General features: G+C 39.6%; 1 protein-coding gene across 1 annotated transcript in view; it reads right to left on the bottom strand.

The window, feature by feature from the left end:
- MTMR10 (myotubularin related protein 10) overlaps nucleotides 1-12,729 on the bottom strand; it is a 53,234-nt gene that overhangs the window by 36,224 nt on the left and 4,281 nt on the right. Inside the window, exons 3-4 of the mRNA XM_001109855.5 lie at nucleotides 1,945-2,081; nucleotides 90-162 (exon numbers count right to left, since the gene is read on the bottom strand). Of these exons, the coding sequence (XP_001109855.4) occupies nucleotides 90-162; nucleotides 1,945-2,081 (210 nt within the window). The remainder of the gene's footprint in view (nucleotides 1-89; nucleotides 163-1,944; nucleotides 2,082-12,729) is intronic.

Below are 12,729 nucleotides of genomic sequence, written 5' to 3'. Positions count from 1 at the left end.
CCATTCCAAGTATTTTGAGAGGTGTAACTTTTCAAATAATACTTCCAGAGTGGAATCGACTTTTAGAGTATGTACAGAATACTACGTACCTGTGACAATTTGCTCAATACATGTTAAAGGGACATCGTGTTCACCAAGAAGAAGGTTTCTGTAATGGAATTTCTGAAATAAAAAATTATATTCATATTAACTTTTTTCCCAATAATCTCACAATGGTAGTATAGGCCTTATATTGTGACGATAAACTGTGACAATTATCTCTGAAAAGCACAAAAAGCTTTTGTCTAGGTAGCTAGGGCCATTCCAATGTTGACAGACAGAAATTAGGCTAAAATGTACACACAATCTTATTATAGTATCTAAGATATGGAATATCATCAATCACTTTACCGGCAAGCATTTGCATGTCTAGATCTGGATAAGCTGGCCACAACATATTAAAGAAAAAAGGGCTCTTAGGTCATCAAATTTTAAATGGGTAAAATCATGTTTGATTTTTACAATGGAGATTTTAAAGTGGAAAATAACTATCTTTTTAAAGCACAAAGTCTACTAGAAATAAAAATCTTTAGAAAAAGGTTTTGCATGTTCAAACTAAGGACATAGTTAACACTATTAATCTGTTGTCAGTAGGGCATTGGTTTACTTTTTCCTAATAGTGGTACTGGATTTAAGCTGTTCCAGGTATCTGCTTCTCATTTACAGTGAAGTCTGGGGCCAACGAATGAAGCTAAAAACAAAGAGAAACACCCAAGCCTACATCCAAACAAGCTACTGTCTCTACACAGTGGGTATCTTTAAGTACCTTAAATTTAGTCTAAATATACCTAAGACTGTAATGAACACACAAATATACAGTACAATAAATATTTGTACAGTATAATAAATTATGGTAAATTAGTGAATGACTACATGAAATATACGTACACTAAATTATTAGATCCTTAAATTTAAAAGTTTACAGTTCATATGCCAATATTTCATTAGAGAACAATTACTATAAAGAAAGATCTAGGGGTAAATGTGTGTAATACTTTATAAAACAAAATAGAAAATGGCTGACAGAAAAGTCCAGGGTTTTTAAGTTAAGCAAATGAATGCTTGAACTTCTAAAAACCCAAATTATATGGACTATTACTTTCTAGTAAGAACATAAAATAGCAAGAGGGCTATTAAAAATTTTTAAATTATAAATATTCTTCACTCTTCTGAGAAACTAGAATTTAACTTTTTAGGAAAAGAACTCTAATTAATTTTAAGAAAAAATGGTAGGCTGGGTGCAGTGGCCCGTACTCCAGCACTTTGGGAGGGAAAGGCAGGCAGATTGCTTGGGCTCAGGAGTTCGAGACCACTCTGGGCAACATAACAAAACCCCATCTCTACAAAAAATACAAGTTAGTCGGGAGTGGTGGCAGGCACCTGTAGCCCCAGCTACTCAGGAGGCTGAGGTGGCAGGATAGCTTGAGCCCAGGAAGCAGACAAAGGTTGCAGTGATCCAAGATCGTGCCACTGCACTACAGACTGAGAGACAGAGTAAGATCCAGGCTCAAAACAAACATATCAAAAACCCAACAACAAAAAAACCTATGAAATCAGTAAAATGTGTGGCATTTGTAAGATCATTTAGCAAATAACTTTTTCTTTGTGTCATTTTTATAAGCGGGTTAAAAGATCTGCAAGAGAGGGAATAACTTCCTTAATGAAAAGGACATAACGAACACAGAGGATAAAGCAAGGTGACTTACAATCCTCCAACTAATGATACTCCTCAAGCAAGTTCCAACATTCTTCTTAAACTTTATTTTAAATCTTAATATAATTTATCCCAAACATCGTATTACCTAATACTTTTACTATAATTTTTCCATACCTATGTTTTATATAATATGTACCACTAAGAGTTGAAAGCCTGATACAATGAAACAGTGTACAAATAAAACACACCTGTAATGGCATTGGGTCATCTGTAATAAAGGAAATTTTGAAGTTACTGCATATCAGCTTTCCCCACAAATCGTACTGGCTTGTGTCTGTTGCAATGCATTTTCTCACAAAATTGACTTCATTTACGACAATTTCTCCTTTAAAAAAAGAAAAATATTTGTAAGCTACTTTGTCATAAAATACCAACGGTCTTTGTGGGACCTAGAAGGAGTGTTTCATGAGGACAGCGATGAAGACAGTAAAAACACTCACCGATTGCCCATCAGGTGCCAGGCACTGTATGCACTTTACGTCCCCATAAAGCGAACAGTAATGACAAGGCACTGTTCTCCAAGGTGTAGAAACTGAGGCAAAAATAGCCCAGGGGTCTGAGCTGGTTAAACTAGAAAGGCTGACCTAACTGTATTTTTTTCTATGCCATACTACCTCTCATTATTTATCTGCTGGAAGACTTTCTGGAGAAGAAATAAACTACACCAGCTCCTTCAGAGTATTACTTGATGGAATATTTGTGTTTTATTAACACACGACTTGATCTCTCAAACCAATGTCTTTGATCCCTTTTGTACGGAATGAGAACCAGAGCTCAGTTTCATTGAATGTAAAATGTATTCCATAAAGCCAAATCAAGTTTCCTTCTGCACTCAGATTATAACTTAGTAGGCAACAAAACCTTATAGTTCTGAGTTAAAAGGAAAGATTAAAAGAAATAAATATAAGAAACCAATATAAAAGTTATAATGTGCTTTTGAAAGAATACTTTTCTACAATTTATTTAAAGCTTGGTCATCATTAAACTTTAATTTCAAGATCTAAAAGTCAACTAGACCCAGAACATTTTAAGCCATCTGTCTCCTGGGTCAATGGTAGAAAAGTGAGTGTACTGATCTACTTTGCCTATTTCTTTCATTATAAAAACTTTTAGCACTGATAGAATGTTTGCTGACAAACTCCAAACTCCTACCAGTTCATGAAGAATGAAACTATAGTCTCATGACAATCCTCTCTTTAACAAATAGGTTATAACAAATTTGAGTTGCAATAATAACCTTTATTCAAGTTCTTAAAAATGTACAAGGCTAGTTTTAGAAACTGCTCCTTAACATTTACTTAAAATCTGCTCATGTCAAATTCACAGTGCAAACAGCTTGAGTTAACTTCCATTGTGAAGACAAGCCTCCCTCACATGGCTGGGAGCCCTGCACACCCAGCCAGCTACCAGTCTTCCTTGCCCTCACTGCTCTGCCCACAGTGGCGGCCTATTCATCCCTTATGGGACCATGCTACTTCCCATTTCATGGAATATTCTTTTCTTCTACCTTAGTCCAACCACGGGGGAATGGCTTTAAAAAAAAAAAATCTTCCTATCTAAATTAAATTCACATATCAAAGCATTGTATTTCTAGCACTCATCATAGCTACAATTATATTTATTTATTTTTTAATTAATGCCTACATTACCCTCAGGATTACATGCTCCATGAGGGTAGAAGATGGACTAATTTTATTCACTGCTGAAATGTTAGTGCCTAGAACAGTGTCTGGCACAGGGTAGGTGCCTGTTAAGAGTGCTGAATGCAAGAATGAATAAAATCACTTCATGACACATGGTTCTGTCCACCATGAGTTGGGCAGAAGTTGTTCTAGATAAGAAGAGAAACTAGTTACTAACTCAATATGGCTAAGCAGCCAAGCTGGCTGGAAGATAAGGGCTGTTTGGATAACTGATATGTAAGTTAAGAGAAAAGCCACAGAACTGCCACTGCTTGCCTAAATATGCATTAAAGAGCTATAAATAGGACGTCTGTCCTGTCTGATTCTTTCAACAACCTGTAAAGTAAGGAAGGTAGATGGTTTCCTTAATTCACAGATAAAGGATTTGGACCCAAAGAGGTTAAATCACTTTCCTAAGATCTTAAAAATAAGTAGTAAACTTGGCACTTATAACCAAGTGTTCTGACTTCAAATCCAATAGTCTTTCCCTATAATCACATACAATTAAATGTACTGTAGTGAGATATAGCAAGTACCAAAACTGTATTAAAGTTCAAATATTGGCCTTAACTGAATTCTAATGAGAAAAAAATTTAAGATGACCAAATATATTTATATTTATATTTATAAATATAATATACATATATACGCACATTGAGTAAATTCAAATACATAAAATTTAAATCTTCTCTAGCTCCTTGAACATAAACCTTACCAAATCCCGTATCAGATTCTGGGCCACTGAATACTCAACCCTCTCTCCTCTCCAAATTAGTAAATCTTAAATACTAATTATAAGCGGGCCCTCAATTTAAACAACTAAACTAACCATGCCAGTTCAGACAGAGGACACAGTCCTGTAACACTGACTTCTTTACACGGAATCATCACAAACTGTGCCACCTTAGCAAACTCATCTAAAAACAGACTCTTCAAACATTGCTACAAAAATTCATCCAGTTCTAAGACTTATGATCCATACAAACTTGTTATGCATGTTATACTCAAATAAAAATTCACTTAAAGGCTGGGCGTGGTGGCTCACAGCTGTAATCCCAGCACTTTGGCTGAGGTGGGTGGATCACCTGAAGTCAGGAGTTTGAGACCAGCCAGGCCAACATGGTGATACCCATCTCTATTAAAAATACAAAAAAAATTTAGCCAGGCGTGGTGGTGCGTGCCTGTAGTCCCAGCTACTTGGGAGGCTGAGGCAGGAGAACTGCTTGAACCCAGGAGGTGGAGGTGGCAGTGAGCTGAGATCCTGCCACTGCACTCCAGACTGGGTAACAGAGCAAGACTCCATCTCAAAAAAAAAAAAAAAAAAAATTCACTTAAACAAACAAACTACCATATGATTTCAGGTTCCTGAGAAGGGAAGCAGAAGTAATAACCGGAAGGAAGACACAGAGCTTGTGTGGTAGGGCCTTGTGGCCACACTAGTACCATAAACAAACTGTATTTAGGAGTATAATGCCCTTGGAAAGCCCTTCTTCTCTAGAAGTCAGATTCTTCTACTGATGCACAAATGTTAACGTATCAAAGCCCACAAATGCAGTGAGAATGAGACAAAGAAAAGGAGGAGAGGCCGGGCGCGGTGGCTCAAGCCTGTAATCCCAGCACTTTGGGAGGCCGAGGCGGGCGGATCACAAGGTCAGGAGATCGAGACCACAGTGAAACCCCGTCTCTACTAAAAATACAAAAAATTAGCCGGGCGCGGTGGCGGGCGCCTGTAGTCCTAGCTACTCAGGAGGCTGAGGCAGGAGAATGGCGTGAACCCAGGAGGCGGAGCTTGCAGTGAGCCGAGATCGCGCCACTGCACTCCAGCCTGGGCAACAGCGTGAGACTCCGTCTCAAAAAAAAAAAAAAAAAAAAAAAAGAAAAGGAGGAGAATATACTTAATGGGTCCAAGGGATGGTAAACCATGGCCCACAGGTCAAATACAAAACCTTGTTTTTGTAAATAAAATTTTAGTAAGACATAGCCATAATCATTCGTTCATGTGCCATCTATAGCTGCTTTCACAGGACAAAGACTTGAGTACTTGAAACAAATACCTTATGGTCCGCAGAGCCTAGAACATTTACTGCACTTCAAAGAAAAGGTTTGCTGATCCCTGTGTTAGAGATGGTTACTAAAGTGACAACTCTTAAGATTATCTGAAACAAGGCTTAGAAGATACAACTGGGCATGTCCCATCTGAAAGGTGAGAAGTGAAGCACCTGAAAAGCAGATGTTTTTGATGTGCAATGTTGTAGCCATTTCAAAGAGCTCTGGAGGACCACTCACAGGAGGGATGAGGACAGACAACCTTCCTGCTAGAATGTGTCCATGCGAGTCAAGTCAAAAGATCCCGTTCTCACCAATGAGCCACAGCACTCAGCAGAAAGTAAACATGGAAGCCAGGTTTAACTGCTGTACTGCCCACACTCCATCAACAAAAAGCAAAAGCAAGAATCTGGAAATGAACTCCAAAGGGCTAGAGTCTGAGACAGCAGAATGAACTCAGGCTTGCCTTAATAAATATACAAATAGAGATGCAGTAACAGACGTGTGTACACCTGGGTCGGTACATGTGTGTATGTTTTCTAGCTCTGCCCTCTGAAAGTGCTACAAGCAGTGACACTCCAGCAACAACATGCACACTCAGTGCCCAGATCTTGCTTTTAAAATACTATTTTCCAATAAAAAGAACTAGGACTCTTTAGAGAAATGGCTGATTCCAAGGCTGGGGCAGGGGAAACAGAAGATGAGTCTGTAGACGCCAGTAATGCCAGGATACCAGAAAATAAGGAAGTGGGGCTGAAAAAAAACGAATGGGGACAGCATTTCCAAAGGATACAAGAGCCAACATGAAAGAACTTCCAATGGCCAAAGCTGGAACAATCTGAGCAACAAAAGAAGTAACACAAATGCCAGATTAGAAAGTAAATTAAAAAGTATCTGTGAATCCACACTGTTGTAAACAGATGACTGAATAATAAATAAATACATGGGGGAGAAGAGACAAATCTTCCTTACAGAAGAATTCCAATTACTAAATGCAGGAGGAGTAAGGGAAACAAAATCATGATTAGAACATTAAAGATCAAGAAACTGTCATGGATTGACTCAATGACTGCTGTGTGCAATATGCATTGATGAATGCTAAATTCAGAGAGCCAAACTTTAAGGAGAAACAGGTTATTTGTATAAGCACAAGGCTATCTTCCCAAAAGTATTTACTAATTACTGTGGTAGTTTTAAGGTATGCCCACAAATTCGTGATTCTCCTCCCTCCAGGAAGTGGAGCTTAATTCCCAATCCCCTGAACGTGGGCTGGACTTAGTGATTTGCTTCTAACAAACATTATGGAAAAGGAAAAGTCACTTTCTAGAGGAGAAACCTGACAGATACCACTTTAAACTGAAGTGATCAAGGTTAACATCACCAATAACCAATCATGTTGATGTCTTGTGCCTGCTCACATGGCACAAGACCTCTGTGGGTCTTTTCCCGAAATCCATAACCTCTGCTTAATCAAAAGAAAACATCAGACAAATCCAAACCAGGAGGCGTACTATAAGACACTATCTGAACAATAAAAGTGTCAAGGTTTTGTTGGGGAATCTGAGGAAAGGGTATCCACAGATTCTTCTGTTATTTGCAACTTTTCTCTAAGTCTGAAATTACGTCTACATTTTTAAAAGTCAATTTGATGACGTTTCTAGGGGGTGACTTGTTAGAACAGAAATCTAGTCATTATAAAATTATTCCTTTTGTATTAGTATATTTCTATGTTTAAAGAGCTTTAATATGTATTATTTGAGGCAAAATAAAAATCTCATTCACGCCTGTAATCCTAGCACTTTGGGAGGCTGAGGCAGGCGGATCACTTGATGTCAGGAGTTCGAAACCACCCTGGCCAACATGGTGAAAGCCCGTCTCTACTAAAAATACAAAAAATTAGCTGGGCCTGGTGGTGCGCACCTGTAATCCCAGCTACTCAAGAGGCTGAGGCAGGAGAATTGCTCAAACTCAGGAGTTGGAGTTGCACTGAGGGGAGATCACACCACTGCACTCCAGCCTGGGTGACAGAGCGAGACTCCATCTAAAAAAAAAAAAAAAGTCTAATTCAATAGAAGAAAACACGTCAAGGTCTTGAAAGACGAGATTTAAAAGCTGTCACAGACTGAGACACTGAGAATAAGGAGACACGACAACTAAATGCTATGTAGTATCCTGGATGTAAACCTGAAATAGGTAAAGAATATTTGTGAAACTAGGGAAATGTGAATAAAACTAAGCAAATGTGAATAAAACCTGCAATTTAGCGAATAGCATCGTTAGCTTCTTAGGTGAGCTAAATTGACCAAAGTTACATAAGCTATTAACATTAGCGGAAGCTGGCTGAAGAGTTCACATTAACTCTATGCTCTTTTGTACAACTCTTACAAATTCAAATTCATTCCAAAATAAAACTACTAAAGAAAAATATAAACAAGGGACACAACATTAACAACAGCCAAAAAAAAAAAAGTGAAAGAAGGACTCTCTGGGCCAGGGTCTTTGGGTCTTTTAAGCGTCACACAGCCTTTTCTTACAGAATGGAATGGAAATGAGTCCTTGGAAAGGAGCAAAGAACAGAAGTACAGAGGGATACAGGGGAAGAAGAAAGAAAAGAAGGGCACTTCTGAGGATATGCTACAATTGGGTCTTCCTATTACGGTAAGTGTCAAGTTAGTGACATGAGTTTTATTTGATAATGCTAAATTTTGTTCACGCAGAACCAGTCTTTAAAATATTTGGGTCATGTAGCACAGCTGTCTGCTCACATGTTATTTGCTCATAATTAAAAAAAAAAAAAAAAGGAATGCTGAAGAGGAGCTGTCACAAGCTCCTGCCACGCACTGAAACACTGTGGACCAGAAAACTAGCTTATAACTAGCTTATACCCAGGGAAGAAAAAGAAGACACAAAGTGGCCTCTTCCCAGACAGGATACATAAAAAGAAGGTGCTGAGACTGCTCTTGTTCACATGTTAAATTAGTGACCTTGAAGAGAAAACTCTTAATAAAAGCCTCAAAGTTCTAGAGGACCTGAAGTTTTCAGGGAGACTATATGCCTGTGCTTTTTATGCAGTAAAACGGTGCTGTGCCAGAGACGGCTGGCTGGCCTGATTGTGCGAACCCACCAGACTCATCTCTCCCAGCTCTGTGCTATGCCATCGCCACGGTGGGACCATTTACACCACCAAGCACTTCCCAGGATGCCACAAGGAAGCCTCAAGAAGATAGAAAAAGCAGGAAATTAGCTTCAGTGTGCGGTAAGCAAAAACTTCTAAATTAGAAGATGATGAGCCAAGGGTTTCTACCACCACCTGGGAAGAAATCAAGAAATCCAAGTTTATTTTCTCAAGACCCCTTCATCTGTAAATATAAATGAGAAGGCAAATGTAATTACAGTTAATAAACCTCCAAATGATATGGCTAGGAAAGTTTTTAACTCCCTGAGGACCTCAAAACCATGTTGTATTATCTTTCCTAACACCTTATATATTTAGAAATTCAGCACATGTTTGATGGACAGAAATAATGTTTCCCATACATTTTAGCTTGGAACACAGTTTAAGGCAAAGTCTCACAGCACATGTGGCTAATTAACCAGTGGGATGTGCAGAGGCCAAAAGCATAACTTAACTTGGGCTTTTCACAGTAGGGTGACTGCCCCAGTTTGCCTGGGACAGAGTGGTTTCCCTGTGATGTGGTACTTTTAGCACTAAAACCAGGGCAGTCTCAAGCAAACTGGGACAAGCTGGTCACCCTAGCTTTAGGTAAATTCAGGAACTAAAGTGGCTCAAAAGTTATTACAGGAAATTGAAACTGTGGAAGATAAACACAAAATCTTTAATGCTGGTACTAACACACAATATAAAAAAGCAAGTACCATATCCAGTGAGTAGCACTCAGGATGGGGCAGGAGGAAGGGTATACTGCAGATCTCAGGAAAAATTGTAGAATGAAATCTTGAAGGAAGAAGAGCATTGAGATAGCAGAGAATGTGTGATAATAAATAGTAACAAGGTCCTAAATAAGGAATAAGGCATCTGGCAGAGACCAGGGAACCAGCCTGATTGAAGTTGAGAAATGAAGTCAGTGAGGTACAGTGTTAACAAATTACAAGGTTAAAGAATTTGGATTTTATCCTGCTTAAGTAGGATTTTATTTATGGAGGTTCATGAATGGTACTGATAAGGATAGTGAGGAGTTTGGAGGGGTAACAAAATGCTGGCCTAAGGTACTGCAGCAGAAGCCTAAGGAATGGACAGCTCCAAACATTCCTAAGGCTCTATGGGTAAGGTATAAAGCTAACGCTAAGATAGTACAGTTACACTGTTCACTGTTCTGAGGGTGTGTTACAAGTCCTTTGGTCTTTCAAAAACAATGTATTCATAAATTAAAATACTACAAAAACCAGTCTACAATCATCTATGAAGCCTACCTACAAAAAAGAATCACATAAAACACCTAAAAGATAAAGTCTTTGCCTTTAACAAATTCACAATCCAACTGAGGAAATAAGACGTATGGTGACGCAGAAAAAAGAACAGTATGGGCCAGTGAGCATGTAAAAAATAAACAAGACATCTATACAACAATGGCTGTTTTCATTTCCCAGATGGCCCATGGTTGTATGCTTTTCTGATCTGATTACAAAGGACTCTGACAATCAGTGCATTCACTATCTAATAATCTCAAGAAAGAAAGTGCTGTGAGCACCGTTAGATGGGAACAGGGAAAGAACTGAGCCGATGCACAGCCTCAGCGCTCAGCTCAGCTTGACTTCTCAACGGGCACTCAAGATTTAGAGCACAAGCATTTGTTTCCGGAGATCTTTCTGACACCCCTGCCCTACCCCAAATCTGGCTTAGGTGACTTTCCTCTGAGCTTTCACTACCTTTTCTCTCCTCTACTGAAGCATCTCCCCAGTGAACTGAAACTGTCTAAGAACAGGATCCCATCTCTTCCGCATTTTACCCTTCTGCCAAACTGCATCAAGCACACACTCAATACCTGCAGAACAAATTCATTATTGTTAGTCTTGGCATTTCAACTCTTCTCCTTTAAAAAAGAGCATGCCCTGGGATGAGAAGACGGCAAAGGCCATCAAGCCCCACTCACTGCAAATCTTAAGTCCTCAATACAAAGCTGCTGGCATTTCACCAGCCTCTGCTTCGGCACAGCCAGCAACAGGAAGTCCACTGCCTCCCCAAGACATTCCATTTTCTGGCAGCTGAAATTATCTGAAAGTTCTTCCTCAAGCTGGGTCAAAATCTGTCACCATTGTGAAAAGGGCAAAGACAAGGACAGGGGTCTTTTCACCTCACTAGAGAACTCCCTCTAGGCTGACATCCAATCTACTCCCCAACAGTTCCAAAGCACAAATCTGTACCCTAGTGCCACCAGTGCAGCCAGGCGGGCTGTGCTGCTGAGCAGTTAGTGTCACAGTCTGGGAGCCAGACACAGAACTTTGGCTCTGCCTTGCTAGCTGTGTGACACCGGGCAAGTTACTTAACCTCTGCAAACTATAGTTTTCACATCTGTCAAATGGAGATAAACTGGTATCCTAGCTTACAAGGCTGTTATGAGGATTAACCTGTAAGCTATATTAGTTAAGGATCTTAGTTCAAAGTATGTTCAGAAACATGCCTGGTAACAGCTTAGCAAAAGGAAGAATACAAGGCTTTTGTGTCAGCTGGACTGCAAGACAATGAAACCCAGGGACTTCAACACATTAGTATACTCCCTTGGAGTTCTTCACTCTTCAACAGATTCTTCTGGAACTGCGGCCACTTGCAGCAATACCAAAGAGCACCTCTTCCCTTAGTACCAACCTGACTATCCAGAGGCAGACCTCTGTTCATGCTTGCAGTCCAGGGTGGGTTATTATCCTTGCTGGCCACACTGGAACCCAAGGTTGGGTGTAGTTAGTTAGGGCAGGATAATTTGTCAAAAGGAGGAGGATGCATTTTTCAGAGGATGGTGGAAGGCGGCTGGGTGTGGTGGCTCATGGCTGTAATCCCAACACTTTGGGAGACCGAGGTGAGCCAACTACTTGAGCCCAGGAGTTCAAGACCAGCCTGGGCAATACAGTTGGACCCCATCTCCACAAAAAATACAAAAATTAGCCAGGTGCGGTGGCACACGTCTGTAGTCCTAGCTACTTGGGAGGCTGAGGTGTGAGGATCACTTGAGCCCAGGAGGTTGAAGCTGCAGTAAGCCATGATCACACCACTAAAGTCCAAATTGGGTGACAGAGCGAAACTCCGTTTCAAAACACACACACAAAAATGGCGGAAGTACTCCCAGGCAGACAAAATAATTAATGTTCTCTGTGTGAGTGCTCACAAAACTGTATCTATAGTATTATAATAATCTTATAGGTTCTAGTTTAGATTCCAAAAATCAGGTATAGTGCAAAACTAATTTAAAGGACCAATATAGAGTTTTTAACCTTTTAATTTTGTTAACTTAAAAACTTTTTTAAAGCTACAGCTATTATCACCAACATTTAACAAAAAAATATCTATTCCAAGTAGGTTAGAACATAATCTCAGAATAAAAGACAATCTTTAAATAAAATAAATTTAGCTTTATTAAAGAAAGCTGCACTTTTCTTAATTTTCTCATTTTGACCAAGGGCTGGTAAAAACTTCATCCAAATCTGATACCAGGCCCTGGCTGGAATCTGGGAACCAGTGATCCAGGTCACAGTCTTCTACCTTGTCAACAGGCAGCTTAGAGCTCATCCCAGGCCTTTCTGCAATACAGGCACACGACACCTCCAGCACTCTCCCTATCCAGGACAGATCTGGCACCCAGGAGATACTCACATCCTCACCGAACCGATCCACCAGTCCAGCAGCTAAACAGGGCACAGTCTGGCATTACATGCTCTTAACAAATACATGCTGGAACACAAACATATACACACACACACACTTTAAAAGTCAAACTCAATTTTCAAGTATTGGAGTGATTTTACACATATACAATATAATCACTGAAAGAATGAAATTCACATAATGAAAGGAAGATAAAGAGAAAGCCTACACAAAAGCTTACTACTTCAACAGAGTACTCTATTTCAATTCCAGGCTCAGACATAAATCTCTTGAAATGTCTGGCATAAAATAACACAGTCTTCCCTTTACTCTTAAATCTGAAAGTCAGTCTGTGTGTGCATGGCTAAGGTAACAGTTTAAGCCAGGTGGTCTGAGGGGTCCTTTCGTTCAGTCACTCAGTAAACATCTCA

This window comes from Macaca mulatta, chromosome 7 (assembly GCF_049350105.2).
Source record: "Macaca mulatta isolate MMU2019108-1 chromosome 7, T2T-MMU8v2.0, whole genome shotgun sequence".
Classification (NCBI taxonomy): Eukaryota; Metazoa; Chordata; class Mammalia; order Primates; family Cercopithecidae; genus Macaca; species Macaca mulatta.
Note: the sequence above shows the minus strand (reverse complement) of the source record. Positions and strands in the feature narration are given on the sequence as shown.